This window comes from Meriones unguiculatus, chromosome 1 (genome assembly GCF_030254825.1).
Source record: "Meriones unguiculatus strain TT.TT164.6M chromosome 1, Bangor_MerUng_6.1, whole genome shotgun sequence".
Taxonomy (NCBI): domain Eukaryota; kingdom Metazoa; phylum Chordata; class Mammalia; order Rodentia; family Muridae; genus Meriones; species Meriones unguiculatus.
The window spans coordinates 57,378,308-57,405,100 of NC_083349.1; the positions used below are offsets into that span (position 1 = coordinate 57,378,308).

The window sequence follows — 26,793 nt, forward strand, 5'->3', positions numbered from 1 at the left end:
CCCGGAGTCCTCACTGGGTACTTTGGTGCCCCTGGGGAAATTTGCATCCAGCTAAGCAAGGATGGAGATGCAGCAGAGCGAGAATTAACACTTCCCACCCCGAGGGCAGAAGGCAAGAGTGCGTGCCTCTGTCGCCCCTGTACCTATGGTACAACCAAAAGGAGCATCACCCCTGTGCTTCCACCACCGACCCTGCTCCACTCCACAGCACCGCTGCAGCGGCAGGCATCTCTCTCCTTGAGGCCCGCAGTCTGCCAACGCTACCCTGCTGAGCTCAGCCACCTTTTCCTCTTGTTTCAGGTTGTAGCCTGAATAAACTGTTCCTCATTAACAGTTCATAACCATTCTAGTACATGGTACCTGACGTTAGTACTTACTTCTCTCCCATGACTCAAGAATGTGCCCACCATCTCTTCATGTACTTCTTGCTTCACTTGTGTAGCTTTCCAATCTTTTGCTTTCAAAGAAATATCTATTCCTATCTTTTGCCCCTTTATTATCTATTTTTATCCACTTAAATTGTCTTTATTATTAGAGTGTAAGAATTCTTTGTTCTAGGTATGTTTTAAATCAGATATATATTAAAAAATTTCTATTATGCTGTCTGTCTTTTCACTTTCGTGTGTGTGTGTGTGTGTGTGTGTGTGCACGCACGCGTGCTCAGTGTCATCCATAGGCATGTCATCCACCCTCTTTGAGGCAGGATCTTTCATTGTGCGGAGCCCACCGATTAACTGCTTGACTAGCTGGCTGGAAAGCTGTAGACATCTACTCCCCGGAATCCAGCACTGGGGTTACAAACACTGGCCACCTCACCTGGATCTTACACGGGCTTTGGGCTCAGGTTCCTGTGCTTGCAAGTATTTTACAAATGGCAAGTGTTTTGATCATATGAGACATTCCCCCAGCTCCAGTACTTTCTTCATGGTGTCATTTGAAGCATCCGTTTTGATGTAATTCAGTCTAACCTATTTTTATTTTCCAGAGTATTTGATCATCATACATTGCAATATGTGTGTATGTGCATAGAATGTGTGTGTTTGTGTGTGTAATGGTTGCCCATGAGCGCATGTGCAGAGGCCAGAAGAGCACACTGTTTGTGCTTCTCTGTCACTTTGTGTCTTATTCTCCTGAGATAAGATCTTTCCTCAAAGTGGAGTTTGCTGCTTTTCCGTCAGGCCGGTGAAGTTCAGAGCACCTCCTCTCTCTGCCTGGCCCCCAGCACTGGGGTTACAGGCCCGTGGCCACTCCTGGCTGGAGATCCAGACTCATGCGCGCCTGAGCATCTAACCCAGATTCCTCATTTTATAGGTAAGGTCTCTGAGGGCCAGAGAGTCTGGACAACTCCTGAAATGATCAGTATCAGCTGGGCAGAGCTGCCATGGCCTGTGGGTGTGATTCTGGCTTCTGATGCTGCAGCGACCCATTTGCCCACTTTGCAGTTTGCTGTGTAGAGCATTCCTCTGAATTGAAGTCTTCTCTTTTGGTGGGAAGAGGGCTTCTAAGGCTCAAGCTCACAAAACGTGAAAGCCGTGGAAACTCAGTAGCTTATAGGATTCCCATGGTTCCTCCCCAAGGTTATAAATGCCGGGGAGAGGAGACGCCAGTGGTGTCAGGGAGGTGGTTTTTCATGGCTTGTCATCTCCGCTGGGTCGGGCTTTCTATGGTACAGCTGCCCTTCAGCAGCTCCTGGATGTCCCCTCCTCCCCCCCCATCTCCCATTGAATTTGTTGGGTCATTAAGCTAGACTTTGAGGGCATCATTTCTTTGGTCCGTTGTTGATGCCCTGTCTTGGCTGAATAGATTCTGTTCACTTCTTTCCAGGAAAAGTCACACACCATTTGGATTTACAAATTACATTTTTGACATGTCCAGTAGAGGCCACCGCATCCAGTACTAGCAATCAGTGACATCTCACTTGAATTGTAAAATTTCTACTTTGAACAGCTTGTTGGGGGAAGGACAGGAAGACAACATCGTGAACATAAAGGCTTCAGCGTGTGTTGCTTTTCACGTCTACGTGCTCAGACTTAGGTCCAGGTGTGATGTGAAAACTGTTGCATCCCTCTCCCCCAGCAGAAAGTTAAAGTAGCCATAGTTTATTTCTCACAGAACATGACCTTAAAATAGAAACTACCTCATGGATTCAAATTCCCTGCCGTCACCAGGTTGGCATAAGCTGCAGTCTAACGTGTGTTCTGGATGCAAAGCGAACACCTCTTAGAATCCCTGCACAGGGAGACAGCCTTCCCCAAGGACTCCTTCTGCTAGCTTCCAGAGGAATAAAACCAAGGCGTCTCTCTACTTCTTCCCAAAATATAATCTATTACATAACATTTACAACTTAGACCTAGGTATTTTCCTGAATAACAATTAGAGGAGTAATGTTCCTGACATGGGTTGTCAGAAAGACTCCTTTTCTACTGCTGGCTCACAGGACCATGGGAGGAATTAATGAGCCAGTCAGATGGAAACGTCTCAGCTCCTCCCAAATGCTTTCACAGGGGCTGCTCTGGAATTTGGAAGAAAGTAGCGCCAATGTGGTTGGTTTATTTTCCTGTTTCAGCCCACAGTTTGCATGTATTTGCATATAGTATCCCCCTAAGTGATATACCATTTACTGTTCCTTGTGGGCAGGTGCAGAGCCCAAACCTGAGTGGTGGAGGGAGGGGCACATCGCCTAGGGAAGTGCTCTGCCTCTCACCTCCCAGGATGCAGAAATACCACGCATCACCACAGAAGACTGGGGCAGGGTGGTGGAAACGGTTCTTAGACTGTTCTACAGAGAAACAGACCAGGAAGGCCACTGAAGGCCACAGGAGCATGGACTGCAGAGGCAGGCCACTGCGCTTCTCATCCACCACCTGAGATCAATCGCAGTCCATGCAGGCAAGTGAGTTCTCTGTGGGACGAGCAAAGGGTGTTAAGAAAGCTAGTGGCTGGCAACGCGGAGTTGAGGAAAAGGTTGCTGTTGTCATGTTAATGGTAGGGTGTCCTCAGGGCAGGCTTTGAAATTCAGCAGACCTGAGTCTAAGCCTGTTCTAATCTGTTTATCTGGGTGGGTATTGAGGTTCCTTCTCTAGCCATCCTGGTGACAATAGGGTCTAAACACTAATGAGAAGGCATGCCTTAAAGGGACAAGGGATGGCAGTTCCTCACTCTAAATGTTCCAATTGTTTGAGCCTTAGATAGGATAACTCATGTTAGCGTTGCCTCTGGAATCCTTCTCATTATCTTTTAAGTGGATAGAGCCTGAGAAAAGAGTGCAAACGATTCTAAAATTGAACTCTCATTCTGTCTCAGAAGGGCAGATTTCCCTGGACTTCCTCTTGGGGACAGAGTGGCTGGCAGAAAGAGGCTGTGGAACTAGAGAGTAAGCTAATGGGAGGGGAGGAACAGCCAGCAGGGTGCCGACGGGGCCAGTACTGCTGAGACAGTGGAGGGAGCTCTTCCTTCCTTGCCTTAGAGAGGGACAATTATTATCATTTTGGGTTGCTCTGTTTGTACCTCAAAACACTAAAGTCCTCTGTGTCCCTGTGTTTTGACCATTTTAGGGATCTACCTGGTTTGCCTTTACTTCTGCGAGGTTAAGTACTGACCTTTTGTTTTCAGAAAGGAGGCCACTCTGCGTGGCACAGCCTGGAGCCTGAGCCCTGTGCTCACGCAGGACACCCATGTGGAGCACACTTGATGCTGGTCCAACCCAGAATATGCCGGCTGCAGATGCTGGCACCCCCATGCTCACCCCTGGTGCTGGACGTGGGTGGAGGACACCCAGGCAGACCCTTTCAGCCACCTGTGTCCTTCAGGAGAGCACGGGGCTTTGAGCCCACCCCGCTGGGGGCTTACTAAGTGGCCAGGAAGGGCAGGCCTGCAGAAGGTTTTGGGAGCCTCAGGTCTTTAGTCTCACAGTCACTTGAGTGTGATATTTTCAAGGCTTTCTCCAGCTAGATATTATACTAATATCCCACAGTGGCAGCTTTTTTGCAGGGCATTAGAAAAATGGGGACTTTCTCTTCCAACAACAATGAGAGTTTATTCTGAGGCTTTGTGATAAGAAATGAGAAAGAAAATCATTCCTGGAGGCAAGAGGAGCAGAAAACCATCTCAACAAAAGGCACAGGCTTCTCATTATGCGTGATTACTCTTTCAAGGCGCATTTCCACAAGCCCATTCTTTGGTTTAAAATGAAGGGCTCTTGAGTCTCTCCTGATCTCTGCTGTCTTACCAGATGAAGGAAAACTGACCCAGAGAGGCTGGTGGAGGATTGCCTCCCGCTCTTCTCCAGCTGCCCCACCCTACTGCACCCCTGCTCTGGGTTGTGATGCTGTTTACTTTGGGGTTGAATGCAAAAGCAGAGTCCTGTAAAGAGCAACGTCGTTGGTTTAGTCAGTTCCTCCCACCCCTCCCCCAGGCATCAAGACAGATGCCCTGTGGTAAAGCTGCTATGGAGCGTGATGTTCTAGTGAGTGTCTTGGTGACCTCTGAGGGACGCAAATACTTCTTCCACGAGATGGTTGTGAAGACAGAACTGCAGGTCTCAGAAGACAAATTTCAGTGCTCCCCTCTTCCACCTTTATTAGCTCAAAATCAAACAAAACTTCAACCTCTTGGGTGCAGCATTTAATTCACAGAGAAAGACAAAGGCAGAAAAAAAATGACCTAGTGCGAGGTTAAGCTTAGTGAAGAATCAACTGCTATTTACAGAAAATGTGGGGCTCTAGAAGTCTTGGAAAGCAGAGTCTGCCAGGTGAGGGCAACAAGTCTGTGGCATGAAGAGACAGTGAACTTGGTGACTAAGTAGGTTCAAAGAAACCCATTCCACTGGGTGCTGATGGGCAGCGTAGGGACCCTTCCTACAGGTGCATGGGATGACGGTGCACCTTTATTATGGGACTTCTATATAGGCAAAGCAAACTGGCCCAGAGCCTGGCGATAGGGGCCTCTGATTAGCTTGCTGTTCCCAGGGGCCCTGCTGCTGCCCCAGACAGGTACTTAGAAAAGATTTTGATACATGTTCAAGGAAAATCCATCTCTCTGGTTCCTTTCCCTTTTCCATGCTCTTTCTGACTTTGGTCCATCTCTTTGTCCCTCCTTTCCTTCCTTCCTGCCTCCAGTGTCAGCACTTCTCTCCGTGCTGGAGCCTCCAAGGAAGGTACCTAAGAGGGGAAACTCCCTGGGAGCCTTGCTGGGTAAGCAGTCGCATGAACCGCCATCTCCAGATGCTTCCAAGCTGAGCACTGACAGGTCCAGCCTGTCATCAGTCTTCGGTTTCTGCTTGCCCTAATGCACCTGCTGTGTGATGTTCCTCCTGTGCTGAAAATAAGCACATCAAAGTCTGATCCCACTGTTTCCCTTACATGGAGAATCAGGATAGGTGTCTCTTCCCCTCTCCCAGATTCCTAGTTCTCCCAGATGAAAATCTTGGGGCACCTTGCTTGTCTGACCTTCCTCTTGTCTCTCACTTTGTAAACTGGACCAAATCAGGCATCTTAGGCATGCCCCTACTGCTTTCCTCAGCAGCTAGCCTCAGCTGCTTCCCAGGCCTGTCTGTTCACATCCAAACTATCAAGGATCCCCTTCCTCCTTAAAAGCAGCACCATTCATGTCACTTTATCCCTAGGTCAGTCATGTCCACAGAAAGTCACTGTGACTGAGCTTGTTTCCAAAGACTCCCACACCCTGTAGCGAAATAAAGCTCCCAGTCATAAATTCCAAGTCAGTCCACTGGCCTGCCCAACTCAGAAGCCTTCCACCTACCACTTTTCAGTTTTGCTTTCAGACCAATTCCCCATTCTTCCTCAGTAGAGCTAACTAAAAACTTTGTACCATGCTCAAGGACATCCAGCTGGGGCAGGATGGATCTGGTCATCTGTAATGACCAGATGGGATTTCTCCTAGTAAATGCCACTGAGACTCAGCTATGTGGGGGGAGGCAGAAAGGTTCGCCTGTGTTTACAGTGACTTCTATTCACACCTTCTTCCTCTAAATGGTTTTTGGTCAATCAGACAACTAAGGGCTTACCATCTCCTTTGAAATCCTTTCAGTTTGAGGGCAAGGTCTAAGTTGCTTGGTTGGACTGGTGTGTGCGTGCTTCATGTTGCCGTGTGCTTTTTCTTCTTTGTGCTACAACTCCCTCCCTGCTGGCAACATGAAGAATGATGATTTCTTTTTGTGCAGCCTAATACATTGCTCTCCACTCAATGAATATTGTTACCTGACGCCCATTCCAGGCCTGAGGGACTCTTGATTCACAGAGGAACAGAGCCTTACGAATGCTGGGGATGACTGTAATTCTACTTGGGAAGCACCCGCTTCCCGGAGGACCAGCCAGTGATGGATGCCATTGTCAGAAACCCAGATGCAGACACTCATACATCAGCCAGGAAATTATATAAACAGCTCACCCAGCAGGCCAGCGCTGACTCACCCATTTGCTCCCTCTGGGAAGAGAGGTGTCAGGAAACCCAAGGCAGCAGCAGGAAACAGACAAAGGAGGACTTAAAAAAGGATTAGATTTGCAGCAGCCCTCCCACCTTGCTTTCCCCTCCTCATCTTCTGCTGAGGGCAGCAGCAGTAGGCTAGGGCCTGAGGGTTGCAGCTGGTTACACTGCTGATCGGGACCATAGGCAGCTGTTTGGAAACACTGCTCTGGACACTTGCTGTCAGCCTGTTTGTGTGTGAACACACGCCTTTATCTTTGCATAGGAACAGAGGATGTCTACATTTTCCTCAGGGACGGATGCCACCTACCTAGGCTAAGCTCACTCTATGATGTTTTGTATCTTTGGGGAGTCTATGTTGCCTCAGCATCATGGGAGTAGAGGCTGGTTGCTAAAGAAGATGTTGAGGAGTAAGGGTGCTAGGGTGGAAGAGTAGAAAGCAGTCCAGCAGGCCCACCAGCAGCTCAGGAACACAGGGTGGTTTATCGATAACGGCAGGCCAAAGCATTGACATTCTTGACCACATAAAAGCCCATGGTGACTGGAGGGATGACCAGTGTCCGGCCGGCCCGCAGGGGGCGGGGCTTCAGTTCTGGAAGGGTCCCGTCGTCCACCATCACTAAGGGCTGGCCGTTGAGCTGCACTGACCTACAGCAGAAGAAATGGGGGATCCATTATCACAAACTTACATCTTTAATTTCTTTGACAGGTAAAGGAATCAACCTCCATGGTGACAACACTGCATGATGTCATTTGAACTATAAGGAGACCAAAATGTTATCAAGTACTACAGAGATCTCTGTTTGCTTTTTTCCCCATTATGAATGACAGACAAATTTAGAGATAATCAGACCCATGCCTGATAGAGCAGTGAATTTCCAGAGATAAACGTGCTATAAGTTGTATCCAATGAAGGGCAGGGCAGAGAAGAGCTCCAAGCCTGGTCCCAGATGGGCAGACTAGAGGGGACAGCCCACTCTCTTGCTAGGATGACTGAGGAATAAATGAGAAAGCAGGCGACTCCTGGTTGAACAGTCAGGCCTGCCTCTGGATGGTGTGAGGGTGGGAGAATGGACTGGAGGTCGGTATTGACTTCATCAAATATATAAGAAGGTTTTGATTTCAAATGTCAGGGTGTGCCTCTGCTTCCTCACTGTGAAGACAATCTGCTTACTGGAGTGCCAAAGCAGGTGAAGCAGAGAAGGGTCCAGATGCTAGAGAAGCCTCAGGCAGGTTACACTTTTGTAGACTATTTTATTTCAGTGGTGTAAGTATTCAATAACCAGATGTCCAATAACACGATTAACATTCTACAGCATATGTGAATTCACATCACCTCTCTGCTTGCAAACCTCAGTGCTCCTTATATGTAGAATTAAATACAAGGAATTAGGTAACAAACTTTAGATTCAGATGCTGCCAGAGTACTGATGCCTTTGGGTTCTGGGAAGCACAGAATGAAGTGTGATAAGCAAATGTGCAATCATCTGTACTACTAACAGTAGCTGCTCTGGGTCAGGCCCTCCCGAGTCTCCTCATTGTAGGGTATAGGTAGAGCCAGGAGCATGGACAAGATTCTGAACTGAAATCTCTAATTTTAGGAGCTGACACTAACTTAGGGGCTGACTGACAAACCTCTTAACTGCATTGTCCTGAAAGCTTCTGCACCTGTAAGAATACCCCATAGCTACAGTGTGAATGAGATGAACTAAAAAGCACAGAAGAGCTTTGGAGGTATAAAGAGCCAGGCAAGCAGGAGGTGCTGTAGAGAAATTTTAATCCAGCAACATGGCTGCTTTGGCAATGGATCACACCTGAAGACCTTCTAGGTCTATATGATCTGGCTGGAATGCAGACACACCTTGGATTACAGTATGATCTGGCTGGAATATGGACATGCCCTTCGCACATACCTTTAATCCAAAACAATGAAAGTAAGGTTAGTTTATAGAAGGCAGCAGTGACGTGCTTTCAAGCAGTGCTTGAAAGTGACGTCTAACTGAGGGGCAGACAAAGTGACAAATCAGAGAAAGATTTGACAGAGTGAGTCAGAGATAGGATACACCCAACTCTCATGAGAACAGGCCAGGAAAGAGAGGCTACTTAAGAGCAGCACAGAGTAAGTAGAGGGAGTAGTGGTAATGGTAGCAGTGTGTGTGGCAGTATTACCGGGACAGTTTTACGGAGATGGGTTGCAGAGAGAACAAGTTAGACATAGGTGAAGACAGAATGAGCCAGAGAGTGGGAAGGAGCCAGAAGATTTAGAACATATTGCTAAAGTTAGTATGAGTCCAAGGACAGAAAGTCAGTCAGAAGCCGAGAAAAGCCAGATTGAAACAGTCAGTTTGGAGAGGATTTTTGAGCCAGAACAGCTTAGTTAAACCAGACAGTGAGAGTTTAGAAAGAGCTAGAAAGGGTGAGCTTATTCAACTGTAAGTCTTGAGGTTAGCAGATAGAAGAAGAAAGCTGAAGCCTTTAAGGTTTGGGTTTATAGAAGATTAGATTTTATGGAGACTAGAAGCTTCTAGGTGTACGCCTAGGGGTAGATAGAACAGAAAAAGAAATGCTCTAGACTCTGCCCAAGTCATGTAGTCATATAGCTTGGGTATTGCTCTCATTTGAGAAAATAAAAACAACATTTATAAGGTGTTTCTGCTGTTATCCTCTTCATTGTCACTGTGGACTACTGCTCTGCTCCAGATCATTCTCGGCTTCTCTGCAGAACTTTCTGCAACTTTCTGAAGCCCTGTTGAGGCTCAACTTTTGAGCCTTTCTTGCCTGCATAGCTACTACCCTGTAGAGTCAGCCTCCCCAGCACAGCCCCTTCTGTTACAGTCCTCTGCTGCTCAGACTGTGGCTCAGACTCACTGTAAGATGGTGCTTTGGCCGGGGAAGTGCCAGAGAAAAGTAGCTGAGTTTCTCATAGCTCCTTTCTAAGGAGCTCTTCTCCCCACGGTTCCCACTACCCTTTTTCTTCTCTTCTATGTCTGGATACTGTTTCCTGTTGATGGGAATCAGACCTTTCTTACCTGCCAATCAATTGCAGAGGCCCATACATTGTCCTTGGACTGTGTGCTCCTTTTGGGGTGTGTTACCACACCCGTGACTTTGATTACTATTTACATGTAGTTGCTTTGCAAGGCCATATCTCTCCCGAGGCCCTTCTTTTGGATTTATGTACCCCTATTTAGCAGCCCCACAGAAGCTTCAAAGTCACAAAGAACAATTCAACACCTGTCTGTATAAAAACATCTGTGACAGCACCATTTAGCCGGTCATACAAGTTACAAGCTGGGATCTTCTGAGACTTCTTCCCCAACCCCACCACTGGGGTCACAAAGTCAAACTCATTCTGTCATTAACGCTTGCCAAGGCTGCTGTTTTTTGCACTCATCCCTGTGGCTGTGGTTCAGAACCTGCCTCCTGGCCTGTCTCTGTGCCGCACAGATGATCTTTTGTCACTGCACTGCCTGGCACCTCCCACCTCTCCCCTACGATGCTGACTCCAGCTACTTCTCTAGTCTGAGTCCTGTGGTCTCCAGGCTTCAGTCCAGCTGTGGACCACAGGGGCTGGTGGGGTGTGAAAAGTCGAATGTAAAGAGGTTCTCAATACATGCATATGCAAAGATGGTTTAGAATTTTAAAAATGCCTTGCACATAGAGGGAGTAAATTTTTCAAAGGGAAGTGTTATATACAGTGGGATTAAATTATTCAGGGGACATGGTTGGGATTAATAAGACACAGGTTCATTTAAAACTGTTCTAAAATCATTATTATTACTATTATTGTTATTGGGGGAAGGCATGTTAGCCATTTTCGAAGAGATAATCACATTTTTATTTATGTGAATGTGTGTGTGTGTGTGTGTGTGTGTGTGTGTGTGTGTGTCTGTAGAGGCTTCTCACAGAGACCAGAAGTGTCAGTAGAGTGGGAGTTACATCTGGCTGTGGGATGCCTGGTCCTCTGGGAGACCAGCAAGCACTACTAACTGACGAGCCACCTCTCCAGCCCGAGGAAGAGCTTTATGACAAAGATTGACGTGAGAAGGTACAGCATTTGTCTGCATTTCAAAGGAACCTCCATATATGAAGAAGCCGGCCATCTTCGCCCCAGCTTGTGCAAGTTAAGTGGCTTATAGTTTTGCTTCTGGGTTCTTTGGGGAGATGATGCCTCTGTTCCATAGACATCTTAGGTGTGAGGAGTCCCGTTCTGCGTGGCTGTTACTCGAGCTATACAACCTTCTCCAGCCCTCGGGCTGGGCTCTTGGCTTTGCCCTCCGTCCTCTGTGGTGTAGTGATTTCCTGCCTCGTCTCTCACTGGGCTATGAGAACACGGTGCACAAAGCTGTGAGGCAGGGATCAAGAGTTTTGGAATAGGTGAAGGGTCTTTGGGACCTTTTGCGGAATTTCTAGGCTTCCTCCATTAATTTCTCAGCTCTAGAGAGGCTCCCTGGGGGTTTGCAGTGTCTTTACAGATTGTCTACTAACTAGCAATTGCTTGGACTCTCAGTGGAGATGTTAGACAAGATCTGAACCATCACTGATTCTCATAGTCACTCACCAGACACCGTATTCCCACCTGACAGGAGGCCATTGATCAATGCTAATGTTTTTCATTAAAAGAAAAAAAGATTCGTATGGCCATCTCCTGGCTGAGCTGACATGAGTTGAGTTAATTTTGTGGGTGAGTCCTCACAGTCCTGATCTTTCAATCCCTTCATTTAAAGAGGGACAATGTGCTTCATCACCATGTCTGGCCTTTTCTTTCTGCTTATGTTTTTCTTTATATTTATCACCCAGTGAAATAATACCATGTTAAATATAACACCACACTTCTGTTACACACGGTGAGAAATCTGCAAATTTGCAATCACATCAGTGGTGAAAGAAAAGATTACCGAGTATGGAATACTTTTGGTGTGAAAGGCAGGGTTCTTGGATTTGCTTTGCCTGGCTTATTCAATCCGGGCATGCAGCAGCCTCATGTTCCACATGAGCAAATAAAAGTCTAGAGGATCTAAGCTTATCTGAGTCATACAGCCAATAAGAGGCAGGGCTGACATTTGCAGGGATACCCTTTACTATAGTCTTACCTGGCCTTCAAGACACACAGTTGCTAAAGGGCCCTCTGCAATATGCAAAGCTTTATTATTTTTATAAGTTCACTATTGAGACAAGGCCAGAGAGGTTAAGAGGCCTAGGCAGGGGGGCAGAACTCATAAGCAGGTAAGCTAGGCTCTGGCCTCTTGACCACCTCCTTTTATTTCATGTTGTCTGTGCCTGGTTAGGTGGTGCTCACCAAGCTCACATTTCTTTCTTTGCCTTTCTTATCATCATTTTTTCATCATCTATAAGGGCTTTCTTACTGGATCGTGACTTTTCAACCAAATGCTAAATGATCTAGCCAAGGCTGAACTATTTCTTCTAATTTCCTAGCTTCCTTGAATTGCTGAGGGTATCCGAACTATCCAAATATTGGGACAACTGCATTTTATTGCCTTTTGTTTTTACAAAGTTTGAGTTACTTTCCAATTTCTGAACTTGTTTTCTCAGTTTTGTGTGTTAATTGAAATGGGATTTGATGTGTCAATTCAGGGTCAAGCCCTCTGCCCCACCAGTTCTCTGTGGGAGCCCCTTGGCCCGGTCACTCTCTCTCCATTACTTGCCTGAAATGCCTCGTCCTCATGTCTAATGGTTCTTAATAATCATGAGTATTTAAGTAGGGGTTGACTTTTCTCAGGTCCCATGATAGACAGTCTAATGACCACATTCTTTTGCAACCTTAAAGGCGATGTCTCCTCTCTCTTTCTCTGTGTCTATGCATGCTTTTGTGGGGGTTGTTTTATCAGAAGCACACTTGAGTGCTGGTATCTAGTTTTGACTGTCATTTTGGGGGCCTTGAAGGAAAAATAGAAAATACCCCAGTTCTATCTCAGCCACTTAGAATAAGTTATTTGCCCTCTCTGAGTTTAGGTTTCTCCAGAGGATGGAGTGACAGACAGGTCAGACGAGACCTAGGTCTCCTTTATCGTGTCTGTCCATACCTAACAGCAAACGTCAATGCCCAATTTAGAATGATCCTGACAAACTGAAATCTGAGCATGGCATTCACCTGTCTGAACGTTCAATGGTTCAATGGTTCAATGGTTCAAAGGCACTTGCCGTCCTCATGAGCAGCTCTTTACTGGCGCCTGCAACTCCTTAGCCACTCATTCTGACCTCTGCCCATCCCATCTCCTAACGGGCTGCCACTTCCTCTCACCCTTCGCTGTCATCTCCATGGTTAGTTTTTCTAATCTCAGGGTTTCGTCTTTGTTGTTTCCATTGCTTGGAACTTTCGCCACACTCTGCCCCCCAGCTGATTTTTAATTCTTTGTGATCATGGAGGAAGTGGTATTTGCACAATCATGCAAGTGCCCATGAAGGCCAGAAGAGGACACAGGATTCCCGAGAGCTGGTGCTACAGGAGATTGGAAACTGCTCAGTGCGGGTGCTGGGACTCAAACTGGGTCCTCTGCACGAACAAGCGCCCCGCAAAAGTGTTCCAGAATTCCCAGCACTTCTGAGACACAAGAGTGTCTCAACTTGGATCGCAAACTTGTGGCTGCTTGTCCTCTCCCCAGACAGGAGGGATGGTGACTATCTCACTCTTCACTCTCCTATCTGTCCATAACCGGTGGTCAATAAAAGGAACACCAAAGGGACTATGCAGTCAGAAGAACTGTAACTTAGAAGGGAAAAACAATAGACCCCAAGTGCAGAAACTGAATTCAGTCTAGATTGCAGACACTAAACGTGCGGCTCTCAATAGGTTTTCGGCCACTTCAGGTAGGCTTCTAGATTGTAAGTAATGTGATTGACGAGAAGGGAGGAGTAGAGACAGAAGACAGAATGTGTGTGTTAATGTGAACGTGTGCTTCAAACACGCTCTCCTAGCTCAACACTAATTCCTTGAGTTTATTTTGAGACGCTAGGGGGCACTCTTGTCCTATACAACAGCGCGGGGAGAGCCAGACTGCAGGGCTACTCCCAGGAAGCCAAACTTGTCCCCTGGTCCCTGCTGTCCTCACCCTATCTCCCAAAGGCTGGGAGGTGTAAGCGTGTCAAAGGAACAAATCGCAGCATCAATCAAACCCCAACTCAAACTGCACTGTGGCCCCCTTGGCAGGGGTCCCGCCTGGAGGGGGCCCAATATTAAGGAAACGCGCCCAGCAGGGCTGCGGTTCCCACTGCAGTGCGGCCTTCCCAGCCAGAGGGCCTAGGGGGATCCCGCCGCAGGTGTGGAGGAGTCGCTGGCCGCGGCGCCAGGCTCTCCGGGGTTCCGGGTCCCCCGCCGCCGGCCGCACCTGTTGGAGCAGTTTCCCCGAGCTGGGCTGGGAAACCGGTGCGCGCAGCTGCCCTGCCCTCTTCCAGGTCAGGGCCAGGTTAGAGCCTGGAGGGGCCCAGCCAGGTTTCGGGACCTTGGGCTTGTTTCCCTTCCGGCTTCAGGAAGGGCAGAGGAAAGGAAGCTCCTTTCACGTGGCCCTGAGCAAGGCCGATACACCGAGGATGGTGGCTAAGGCTTCGTGATTCTATTTTGCTGTTGGGTCAAGCTCTGGATCCTCCCATAGAGCTCCCATTATTCCTCGAGGGTCTGATGAAGATTCCTTCCTTCAGTTGTGACTCAAAGCTTTTTTTTTTTTTCTTTTTAGCTTTTGACTACCTAGTATCTGGGAGACCCTATCGGAAAGCCCGTTCTTCCTCTAGGCTATCGGATGTAGCTTTCTCCATCCTGTCTGTTTGCTACTCCCACTTCTTTCTTTGTCCTCAGCAGTATGGACTTAGCCGTCTGCCTTCTTGCCTGCCACAGTAGTTCTTGTCAGTTCACTTCTCTAGGCATTCTGATGAGGATGTTTGAGCCAACTTCTTCTTCCACTGCTGTTACAGAGAGGAGACCCAGAAGAGAGAGGAATGATGGGAAAGAAAACTTCCGGCTCCTTTCAGCCCTCCGGGAGCCCTACTGCTTGAAGCTGATGAAATAATTTACGCTGCATATCTACTCGCTTGAGGGGACACCGGGGGTCTGAAAAGTTTAGATCTGGCTTCCCCCCACATGCCGGCCAGGACTGTTTCAGGGGGCACAGGGGATTCTCACGGGCTCCCGTGTCAGATAAATGGATGGACTTTTTCTGCATGAAGTAGGTTTGGTGGTCCACCTAAATCTGTGTAATAATGGTCCAGGCCACAATGGGATTCTGCCGTGGGTTTCCAGTGCCTTAAATTAACTTAGCACACTTGGCAGACAAGATGAGCACCTAGCCAAGGAACATGGATTTTTTTTTTTAAACTGATACTGTTAACTTCTGAGAGGCAGTCTAAGAAGAAAATTTGATTCTGCGACCATCCAAAAGTTCCATGTCATAGGTATATCACACTCAAACCGCAGGACACAATGGAAACCAGATCAAAAGACTACAGGGCCTTTCCTCCCCAGCTAACTGTCTTATTCCCATTGCAAAGATTAGTGAGCCACGGTCACCAAGTGGTGGTGGTACTCAGATCTCCACAGTACTTGGTGATGTATAGAGTCAATTATAACAGACTTAGGCCTTGGCCACTAGGCCAAAAATCACTGCAGCATGTAAATATGTGGCTAAACACCATAATAAACATGTTATACAGAAAAACGCAAATAGAAGGAAAATCAAATTTGGACTGGGTTTCAACATTTTCTGTGGTCTGGCCCTAGGGTATCTTGTGGCCTTTCTCCTCACCCCACAGGCATCCTATATTCTAGCCCTATGTGAGATTTGGTACCTCCAAGACTAAATAAGCCTTAAACTTGTGCATGTCCAAACCTCTGTAAGCTTATCTTGAGGCATCCCATGGCCTCCTATACCACAAGCGTTTCCTAGAAGTACGGTTCATCTTTCTGGCTAGGTCCAGTGGCCCCCAATCTTTAGACTTTTCCAAATTCCAAGACAGAACTTCACTCTCCTTCCCCACACTTCCAAGGTCCTGTGTGATTCTCAGTGTTCTCATTGTCTGAGAGTTAGTGCATCCTTTTTGGAGAAGGAGGCACTTTCCCCAGTGCTACCTGTGTGAAGCAGGTAGAGGCGGTGTGGGTCAAGGACATTCCCCACACAGCAGAGGGCAAGTAGGGTGGGGAGTTTTTCCCAGATGTAGATATAAATCTGTAAGCCACACTCAGAGTAGGCCCATTAGTTTTGGATCAAGGCTCCCTGGATACTTCTTCCATTAAAGCAGGTAGATAAATATCCCAGTTTTTCTGACTTTTCACACTGCTCCGTATAACACCCAGCACTCCGTGTGACCCTCCAAGGTAAAAGAACAAGATGTCAAAGGGCAATGTGGGCAAGAATGCAAAGTCATTCTTGTAGAAATGAGCATGGAGGGGCGGTCGTCAAAGTGGCTGCTGGTGTGTGGCCGCCAGTCCACAGTCTGGTGCTGTAGGTTCTGTGTGCGGAATAAGCCACCTCCTGTGCCTAGAACTGTGGATTCAGGACTCAGGCCTAGCCTCAGGAATGAGCTGGAACTTCCTTGAAGTGACAAGCTCTGCTTGACAGTTACATATCTCCATCGCCAATCCAGCAAGAAGACAAGGGCCGGCTCTTCTCATTCTACAAGGAGCCACCGATGTATTTAGCTTTCCTGCCCTTAACCTTAGCACCAACCATTCAGAGTCATTAGCTATACCATGAAGAAATCATCCTATGGGAAAGCACAGAAGTCTCTGCCTGACTAGAGGGACCTCTAGTAAGTGAAGGTGGGGACAGACCAGAGCCACGATGGACAGCTATGCAGAAAGTTTCCAGCTGTTGGAAGTGAGTGGGAACAAAATATATTCTGGAGCTAAGAACAAATGGAAATCTCTCAGAAAACAACAGTGAAAATTGTGGATCCACAAACATCTTGGTTTAAGATGTCAAGTCACTGTAAAATAGAAAATCATTTCATAATCCTATAATCTGCACAGTACTAATCTGGGATTTAAAACAAAACAAACAATAAAGCTCTGGGAAACCAGCTCTCAGCCTTTTACTCAGGCATGGAAAATTCCCAGGGGCTCATGGCAAGTTCACACCTTTGGAGAAATGGCTTGGTGCCTGGATGGGGAAATCAAAGATTTAAATCATCTGGGACCACATCCCAGGGTTTATGGAAGGCCAGTGGTTCCCAAGTTTGGTCACATATTTGAATCACCGAGGGAGCTTTCAGAATCGCTTCAGCCAAGAGATTTGAGTTAACTGCGCTGCGATGTGGGCACTGGGGTTTGCAAGCCCATCGCTGCTCAGAGTGCAGCCAGGGTTAAGCAGCACCAGTGTTGGAAGGGACAGAGACAGTTTGCCACTGGGGTGAGAGGGAGTCAAGTAACTAACTGGCTGTCACATTCCAAGTTCAGTTTGGGTAGGTTCACTTTACTCTTTTGCAATGCCCTGCGAGGAGGCCACACTTTTTAATTCAGAAGATATGACTCTTTAAGAAGGAAATGTTTTGGTGTGAGACTGAAGTGAGTGTTTCTGCCTTTCACCAGAGCTGCCCTAGGCATGTACACTGGTGAGATGAATGTGCCCTAAGTACCAGGGACGTTGTGGGCAGCGCTTCACCCAGGCAGAAGCCTTACCAATGACCTCACACTCTCAGAAGAAAGAACTGAACACATTGTCCCTCTGGACAGCATGTTCCTTAACACCCTGTAGCTCCTCCTAAGTCCTGGGTCGTATCACAAAGTCCTTACTGACAGGCTTTGTGCGCGCAGAGGGAGAATGTAAGGGCGGTGAAGAGCATCCCACCCTGCACCTCTAGTGCATCTCCACATATGCTCAACATAACGATTTACTTAGGCCATGCCGGCCACACTGTTACTGCTACCATCTCCTCATGAGCCACAAAGAACACTGCATTCAACAGGGCTTACGAGGCTCCGGAAGCTTCTAAGTTCCTGGGAAGGAGTTGCCCCTCTCTGGAGGCTCTGGGGCCTCTTCTGTGTGCAGGCTTGCCTCCCCTTTTTCTACAGACTGTCTCAGACCCTGGGTCTAATTATTGTTAATAAATGCCTCTGTTCACATGTATTTATTTGTGTCTCTGCTCTCCCTGGTGCCTACCTGAAGCGCAGACTTGACTGTTGGGGTTTAAAGCACTACTTTTTTGTTTACTCACAGCAGCTCATAAGTGTCCCTAGGTGGCTTTATTATCTGGGGCTTCCAGTCAGCTTCCTTTTCCTCCTGGTGGGGGGTTCCAAATGACATTTCAGAAGGGCTGCATCTGCCCCTCTAGGGCCTTTTTCTCCAGGTAAAGGAGGTTTCCATTCTAAACTCTCCTTTAAAACAAAAAGGGTCTGATTTTCTCTGGATATTTAAAAACCTACCCTGAGTCTTGCCTGAGTTGTCAGGTTCTCCCACCGCCTTTCAGTCTGACTATCATAGCTTGCCATTCCTTAGGAGCTATAGTATACAAACAATTCCAACTTACAAATGGATTAAAGAAATTAATATAAGCACTCTGGTTGTATAGGTCAGTGGTCCAGCATGTGCCTACCATGCAGAAGGTATGCGCTCAATCCTCAGTGCAGAGAGAGCAAGGAGAGCAAGAGTGAGATCGTGAAAGGGAGGGAAGGAAGGTGGAAGGGAGAGAGGGAGGAAGAAAGAAATTAGAAGGAGATAGAAGTGCACATTCATCTGATCCCAGAAAAATAAATGCCCACACATTTAAGTGATATAAGTGGAATGGAAGAAACCATAAAGAACAAGATGAAAAACAAATACTTCATGTCAAAATAATACTCTAAAAATGAAATATTTGAAAAATTATTAAGTAAAATACTAGGAAACATAGCTTAATATACATGATAGATGTCAGTTGAGAAACTGACTTATATTAGAGCAAAATTCCATGCTTCTAATAAGACAAATTAATATCCCAATGGAAAATTAAACAAGGGAAACAGGAAACACATGAAAACAATACGTTAGTAGTAGATAGCATCTCCAATGTCACACACATTCAGTGAGCACAGCTGAAGAATAACATCTTTTATTATGAAGTTAGCAGAGACATGAGGATGTCAGATGACTGTGCTAATGACACATTTCCTGCTCTTTCTCAGATCTCTTCACCTAAGACTGGATGAGTAACAATTGAAAGGACGATTCTGTGAACAAAGATTCTACAACTTGATGGATGTCAGGGGATCAGTGTAAACAAGCTAGAACTAGGTCATTTGAAGAACCGTAAGGATCATTAGGTCAGAACTAGCAGCAGAGATATACGTTGAAACTTGCTACAGAGAAGAAGGTGTAGATCTTTCTGCTCACCTTTCCTAAAGCAAGGGTAGAAATTACAAGAAATATCCCTTTAGCCTCATATAAAGAGGGCTGCTCCTTCAACTGGAGTCACCTAATACTGGAGTGGACCAACTCAGGATCTGGGCTGTGCTATCCAACAGAGGTGGATATCTTTTTAGGCAGGCACATCACAGGAGAAACTTCTTATTGGCATCTTTAACTACACTTTACAAAGACGCTTTTTTTTTTTTTTTAAAGAAATTAATTGGAATTATTCCAGCAGTGAAGGTCACAGAAACACAGAGGGTTCAAACAGTCCAGGTACCAACTACTGTCAGCAGCATCGAATGAAAACACTTAGAAGTCAGGAATGTGCTGGCCCAGTGGCCACACTCCTCTTTACTGGGTCTGTTGTATCCAAACCCAAAAGTAAGGGGTTGGTAAAGTAATGGCCAGTTCAGTTCTCGGGATTTCCACAATGGGCAGTCTAAGAACCTAGCCAGGGAGTAGCATCATGCAGTCTGCTCCAACAGGGACATGGGCCCATTTAAAAAGTCTTAGCACCTGGGAGTTAACGTGAATGTTCAGAACCTTTTTGTTGGGCTAGCATCAAATGACACCTTTCCATCGGTATGCAGTTAGATATCAATGTTATTTTTTGTTAATAAATTTTATGTTATTTAAAAATTAACGAGGATAAAATCAGAGCGATAGTTATGTCTCTGAGAGTTGGGGGAAACAAAGCCCACGCAGTTTGAGGACAAAGACTAAAAACGCTCATTTCTTCAGAGGACAGGCAAGATGTGTGGTTCATGAGGGCTTTGCGATTCCGCAGTCACAATGTGCCAGCGGCTGGAGAAGTGCAGATAGATCTGAGGTTTAAGCATCCACGTGGAACCATGACCCTCAAGGCAGAGGCGCTCTGCACCAGCTCCAGGCTGCTTTGTCGGACTTATCTCTAATAACATAGATAAGTTTTTGAAGGCAAGGACTCCAGAGTCGTCTGCTCCCAGCCTCACCACCAAAACTTCCACGTTACAGACCTCTTAAAGGCCAGGTGTTTTTACTGCACAAGAAAGTCAAGGGCATTCTGGTCTGAAGCACAAACATTGAACTGTAGCCAGACAGTAAGTGAAGACCACCATTACTGAATGGGGCTGGAATGAATTAGTTCCATGAGAGGCCTCTTCAACATACTAATTCTAGGCAGAGTTAAGGTGGACAAACCCAGACAGTCTCATGGCATTTTGGTGGCACCTTTGTCCTCTGTAACTGTGATGGCCCACTGCTGGACTGTTGAAGCAGCACGCTGTTGAAGAGGGGCTGTGGATGAGGACTAACACACATGCTAGGTGCTTTCTTGCTTTGTCACTAGTTGTGCAACTCCTGGGTAAATAGGAAATGCACTAAGACTCAGTTTCTATACCTCTAACGTGGCGGGGCAAGCATTAGCCTGCCTCCTTCACGGTGTTGTTCAAAAGGTTATATGAGGTAATGGCTACACAGCTATTACAGCAAGCCTCAGGATTAGCATAAAATTAAGTGTTCAGACAGACTGAAATTGTGGTCAGTAAACACGGAACAGCCTCTGCTCTATGTGGCTTAGTACAGACTATAAATGAGGGCAGAGGACAAAACAAGATTCCCTCCAAATGTCACTTAGCCCAGAATTCTTAGCAGATACTGGTTTCCTGAAGTCTCCATGTGAGAATGTCTAATCTGATGAAAGGCGTTCCCTCTTTTCTAATTTTTGTACCCTCTCTAAATGAAATCAGGCACACAGACACCCTGGAATCTGACTTAACACTCATGTGATTCCCCTGTAAAAGTGACCCTCTCACTTTCAGTTACAAGTTGGCTTCTCTGGTCCAGATGTTGCTTCTGTTTGTTGAAGACCTTGGGAAATGTTTACACCCAGGAAGAGCCAATTCCCTAGAGGTGAACGTTTCCTCATCTGTGGCCACACGAGGCCATGGGAAGACACTTTCTCTAGGTTGTGGAACTACCCTCGAAGTGCTCCTCTCCTCTGAGGTATTCAGAAAAGAGCCATTTAGCAGGAAGCTGAGACCTAGCCCACAGCGGACTCACAGCTGGGGATTCTCTGAGAGGAACCGGCTATTACCACCATTCACTCTTGTAGCACAGCCTCTGTGTGTGTTCACTTAGTGGTTTGAAGAAGTTACTTGGTTGGTGACCACTGAGATCACAGGCTCTGAGAGTGCAGAAGACAGGAGACTAAAGAGAATAATGACTTTTGCCATGTGACGGGAGTCGGTCCTCCCTTTCCCAGCCTTCCTGAGTAAAGATCAGAGTATATATGGATGCCACCGTCTTCACCAACAGCCTCTCTCCTGAGGACGCCCATCTTGTCCTCCACCAGGCCAGAACGAGTAAATTTCTTCTGGCATATGTAAAATATCTCCTTTAAACTGAACCCCTTGCCATTTTGAAGTATTACAGGGCAAATTTGCTGAATTTTGCTTGGCAGTTGTATGAATATCTAAATAAAGTCCTAAATTTACCTCTCTTCTCTGACCCAATTCTCCCATTTCTGTCAGCTCTTCTGTGATGAGTAAGTGTGTACTTCAGATGCAGGATATTCACAAGTACACACAGCATTTTCTAAAATGCCTGCCCTGCAGGACAAAGAGTGATGGCCATTTGCCTCATTCCTAGAATGATACAATGATGTCTACAACCTTTTATAGAAAGAATTAAGACAAGTGTGGGTCTTGGGACTGACTGACCACTGAGGTGGGAGACTATAAACCCAGATGCCGAGGGGGATGCCTGATTGGCAGCTTCCTCCTATGTGAGGGCTGACAAACCTTCATTTCCCACTCACACAGTGACACCCTTCCAGAGACTTCAAGTCTTCCCAGCCTTGACGGCATTCTGAGAGAATGCGTATTCCATGGCCTTAACAAAAACGTTTTTTTTTTTGGCATCTTCTTACTGTAGACCTAACGGCTGGCTTGAATGTGACTTGCTTGTGTTATACCCTCTTCTGGCTGCTCCAGAGAGGAGCAGGTACGTATCCTTCACCCCAGGAACTTGCCATTCTCTTCTTTCGGCTATAGCAAGGAATTGGTAGATAGAGAACAGAGTCCAGGCCCAGAGGCTATAGAAAAGAGAAGAGAGACAGCAAAGACTGAACTCACTTCCTAGCCTTTCCTTTCTTCCTTTCTGAGTAGTTTGCTTTGATGACACTGCCGTGTGCTTCCTTGGAGACCCCCATTCAGACACGCCATGGGCTCTTGCTCTGGAGCAGGGACAGTGCTGGAGTGGTACTAAACAGTCTGCTCAGCTGTGGTCTCACAGTCCCTACCTAGCAACTTACAGGCCAAGACGGCACAGCACAAAGTCAGAGCTCTGGGATAGAAGGGGTGATAAGTTATTACCACTGTTAGGAGAGGAACAGGCTAAAATGCTACTTTAAGGCCCGAAGTTTAGCGCTGTGTTAGTGACAGGCTGGATTTGGAATCTGGTGCTCTTTACTTCTGAATCTAAGCCACTGGTTCTCAGCCTTCTTAACGATGTGTGTGGCCCTTTAATCCAGTTCCTCATGAGGTGAGCCCCAACCATAGAGTTGTTTAATCCAGTTCCTCATGAGGTGAGCCCCAACCATAGAGTTGTTTTCGTTTTTATTTCATAACTGTAATTCCACTACTGCTATGAATGACAATGTAAATATTTTTGGAGATAGAGGTTTGCCAAAGGAGTCCTGAGCCACAGGTAGAGAACCACTGTTCTAAATGCTCTAATACCACATACCTAAAACAATAACTATCTGTGTGTTTCCAGGTTTATATTCATAGATGTATGTGTTCATGTATTACACTCGAAGAAGGCTTTATTTCGCTAGTATCCTCTAACTTGATTCTCACTCTCCTCCTTTTTGACAGGTAAAGAAGCTAAGAGTTAATCACACAGATAGGTGCCAGCCTCTGCCTCAGCTGCCAGCCTTCTGGCCCCTTTTGATCTCAACATTTTACCAAGTTCTTCAAGATCCCTGTGGAATGGAATCACTTTGTCTTGTCCTTTTCCTATAGCCCTAACAAAACTGTAGCACAGCTCCTTACGAGTCTGGTCACAAGGTAAAGTACAGGGTGGCAAAGCAGGTCACAACCACGAGTCAGTACTTCAGACATCCTAAGGACAAGCGTATGGGTGACAAGGCTCTGGAGGTGTGGGCATGGTGCTGGGATAAACAGGGTGGAGAACTTGGTTACCAGGGAAACAGGCTCATTCAAAGACACTATCCTCTTACATCATCCACTCTGGCTACATGGCTTTAATTTTACACTGTTCTCAGTAGGCCTTTTATAAAGCCATAATCTTGAACACACACACACATACACACACACACACAGACACACAAGGGTGAAAAAGATCATTTTTAGGGACAACAATTATGCCCCCTCTTCCACAAAAGCCTAGAAAAGTTCTGGGGTGAGAGTACGGAAGCAATGGATATGTATTCAGCACTTACAATGTGCTGGAATCTGACATGGATCACCTCATTTACTACGTCCCACTCGAGAAGAAACTGAGGCTCATCGATAGTTTATAATAAACTTTGTCTCATACAGAGCAAGGATTGACATCTTGGCCTCCTAGACAAAAAGCATTACACTAAGCGTGCATTGTCTTCTTGACACTGGGCAGGCTCAGCACCCAAGCTCACTGGTTTCAGGGACTCTAACCTGTCACAGTCAATCACTGATGAGGAATTACCTTTCACATCTGCCAGAAATATTATCGCAGATCATCATTGAATACTAGCAGGAGGCTTGCCTATACTTACAGTTCTAAGAAAATCGAACCAGGATGAGAATCTAGAGCTGCAAAGGACCTTACCAAATAGAGAGCAACACTTGAGTCTTATGTTTCAGGCCTTGCGACTGAGACGAACAGTTGTACAATCATTTTCCTCAGGCCAGTATTGGGTGTCTTGCTTAGGATGAAGGATGAGAATTCAACATGCAGTCGTGAACTACACAGTTATAGATAGAGTGACAAAACTCTCAAGAGTCCTGAGGGTGCAGGCAGGATTCGAAGAGAGAAAAGTAAAAGCTATGTATATGTAGTGGACAGAAAGAACCAGTATGTGAAAATACAGATCTGGGGTGGGCTAAAGAAACGCAGTAAATGACTTTCCAGACTGTTTTGTTCCCGCTGCACATACAGTTGGAAGCCAAATGCAAGCCACCAAGGTTGCAGTGAAGCACTGACCAATTATAGCACAAATATTTGTGGGCAGCTGTGGGAGTGCAAGCCACCTGCTCCAAGTTTACAGCTTTGTTAAACTTGGTAAACATTAAAAATGCAACGGGAACGCCCCTGATCTGCACAGCATCCGATGCCCCTTCTGAGAGGCCTTGCTCGGGGAGCCAGAGTGATTTTGCCTTTGGCCAGGCCCTTCTCAGTGCTGCCTTCTGTTGGGACATCATTGTTGCCAGTATCCAGGAGAGACTGAGGGAGGTGGTTTGAAGGGCCACAGGGATTCTGAAATACAATTTGCCTCCTTATTGTCCAGACAGATAAAACAGATTCAGCCGTGATATGCCAAAGTTATATCATTAAGGGCCAAAAATGACTCTTAATCTCTCAACTTTGGGCCTTTCCTTTAGTGCTTCTTCCTCTACCATGGGGTTTGTAGATAATGATGAAAGGGAAGTCATAACATTCTAGAATGTTATAGCTGAAAGAGACATGGATATTGTCATGTGATAATATGGCATAATGAAGAACTTACGTGCTCAAATACCAACAGTGCCCTTGTTGGGAAATATTTTGTCTACTGTTTGACTTTGCAGGTGAATGTAAGCATGCAGATAGACAGGGACCTGACTAGAGATTCCCCCAAAGGATCTGAAATCCCCCACTTTAGACTACGTATCCCACCCCAGCTCCTTAAGCCCCAGGGAATGAGTAGCCTCGATGTTGCCTCAGCAGAAGGGGTGGCTCCAGCTCCCTCTTCACTCAGTTCCTGCCCACATGGTCCTAAGCTACCTCTAGCTTGGCACTTACTTGGACTTTAGGCCTTCCTGCCCATAGGGCTGCAGCAGGTACTGGTGCACGAGCTTGTCCCTGAGAGTCCCGGCCAGTTTAATTTTCTTTCTTGATCGGTGTAGGTTGATGATGAAAAGTGTAATAGAGCCACGGACATAGTTGTGGCTGAGTTCAAGAGAGAGAGAGCAGCGGGAGAAGATGAGACAAAGTAGTCAGTTAGATGCTCCCAAGTAACTTACAGGCTGTACAAAACAAGACCACCCCAGAGAAGGACCTTCATTTTAGGGATCGTTCCAAGAGACCTTCAAGATGGGGATGTCCAGTTATTGCTGTTTCCTGAAAAGAAGGTGTCCACATTCTACCCCACCCTGTGTTTGTTTAAATTTACTGGAATTACTTTAATTATATATATTTATATATGACAATTTATAATGGCAAAAAATAGAAAACAACATGAATTTACAAAAGTGGGGCACTGGCTAAATAAATTATGTTGCATTTCTATGATTAAAAATTCAGCGTTACTGTATCTTCAACATATATGTCTAATAAGATATCCAACATATCTTGCTTTCATAATATATATATATACATACATATATATATATATAAATGAAAACAAGATATAATAAAAGAAAAAAAAAACAGGAAAATATAAAGAAACAAAGAAGTAAAAGAAAATGTCCCGTAGTTATATAACATTGAAATAATACAACATTTTGGTCAACATGTAGCATTTTTACTTATTACTTTTAGAATCATCTATTAAGCACTTTGGCACATGTGGTTATACTGATCAGTTTTTTATAATTAGGATCAGATCATCTACATAGCCCTTTTCAGCTAATGTATACATGCGTCTTATGTTATTAGTTTTTCTTCTTATACAGTAATGCTGAATTTCTAATCATAGAAATGCAATATAACTTGTTTAGCCAGATCACCAGTTTTGTGGATTTATGTTGTTTTCAATTTTTTGCCATTATAAATTATATCACAAAGCCTTAATTTTACATAAACTTTTTGTGTATCATGATTATTTCTGGTGGTGAAATTCTTAGAAGTTAGAATCACTAGGTCGAGGTGTGTGTACATTGTGTGACTCCTCATTGGATTTGCACATCCTTTTTCTGTGGTGCCCCTCCCTGGGAAAGGAGTTTTTATCCTTGACTCTTGTACTCCAAAGTGATTACAGGGTCTGCTTTGTCTAGTGTGATCTGAGTGGACATGCCCAGACCTTTGGGTAGATGCTGAGGAACTGTCCATGTGATGATGTTTGGTTCCCTCTGTTAGGAAAAGAATGACAGCATCTTTTGGTTTTTGCTTTTTAAGACACAACATCTTGCTATGTAGCCCAGATTATCATTGGATGTGGTCATCTTGCCTTAGCCTCCTCAGTGCTGAGATTACAGACACCGCTGTTCCCAGCTTGACAGTGTTAATCACAAAGGCCTGGGTGCTGAAATGAAGATGCAAAGCAGAGCTATAGCAGAGCCATGTGGACAAGCAGTAAAAACAAGAGATTAGTTTCTTACTGGAAGCCATTTAGATTTGGGCATTCTTAAAAATATTGGTTTTGGTCCTGGGGCTCAAACTCAGACGATAACAATTAATAGAAAATACCTTTACTCACTGAGGCAGCTCAATGGTCTTGGGTGATACTCTACTTTTTTTTTTTTAAACCATCACTTATTCTGATAAAAACACATAATTTGATAATTTTGATATTATTTAGATAGTTTGTAAAGATTTGCTTCTGCCAGCTCTGTTTTAAGAGTATCCATTTCTTCATAAGCTTATGAACATCAGATATTAATCTTTTAAAATATCTTTGTCAACCTGAGAGAAGAAAATGGGATCATGATGTTGTACTTTCTATTCTTGTTCATGCTGAAGCACAGTATTCTTTCATTTTCCCAGTTTCCATTTCTGTTTTTTTAATAAGATGCCTAAAACTAGCCACCATTTTAGAATCCTTTTAGATGAGAGCAGGGTGCATAGAATCATGGGAGAACACATGATGACATAACAGGAGAGCCTTTCAGTGTGT

General features: G+C 45.7%; 1 protein-coding gene across 2 annotated transcripts in view; it reads right to left on the reverse strand.

Moving 5' to 3' along the window:
• Positions 1-6,275: 6,275 nt before the first annotated feature.
• Hpse2 (heparanase 2 (inactive)) overlaps positions 6,276-26,793 on the reverse strand; it is a 592,793-nt gene continuing 572,275 nt past the window's right edge. For both annotated transcript variants that reach the window (XM_060389839.1, XM_060389845.1), the window contains 2 exons: positions 24,762-24,908; positions 6,276-7,092 (listed from right to left, as the gene is read on the reverse strand). In XM_060389839.1, coding sequence (XP_060245822.1) covers positions 6,927-7,092; positions 24,762-24,908 — 313 coding nt within the window. In that variant the 3' untranslated portion in view covers positions 6,276-6,926. The remainder of the gene's footprint in view (positions 7,093-24,761; positions 24,909-26,793) is intronic.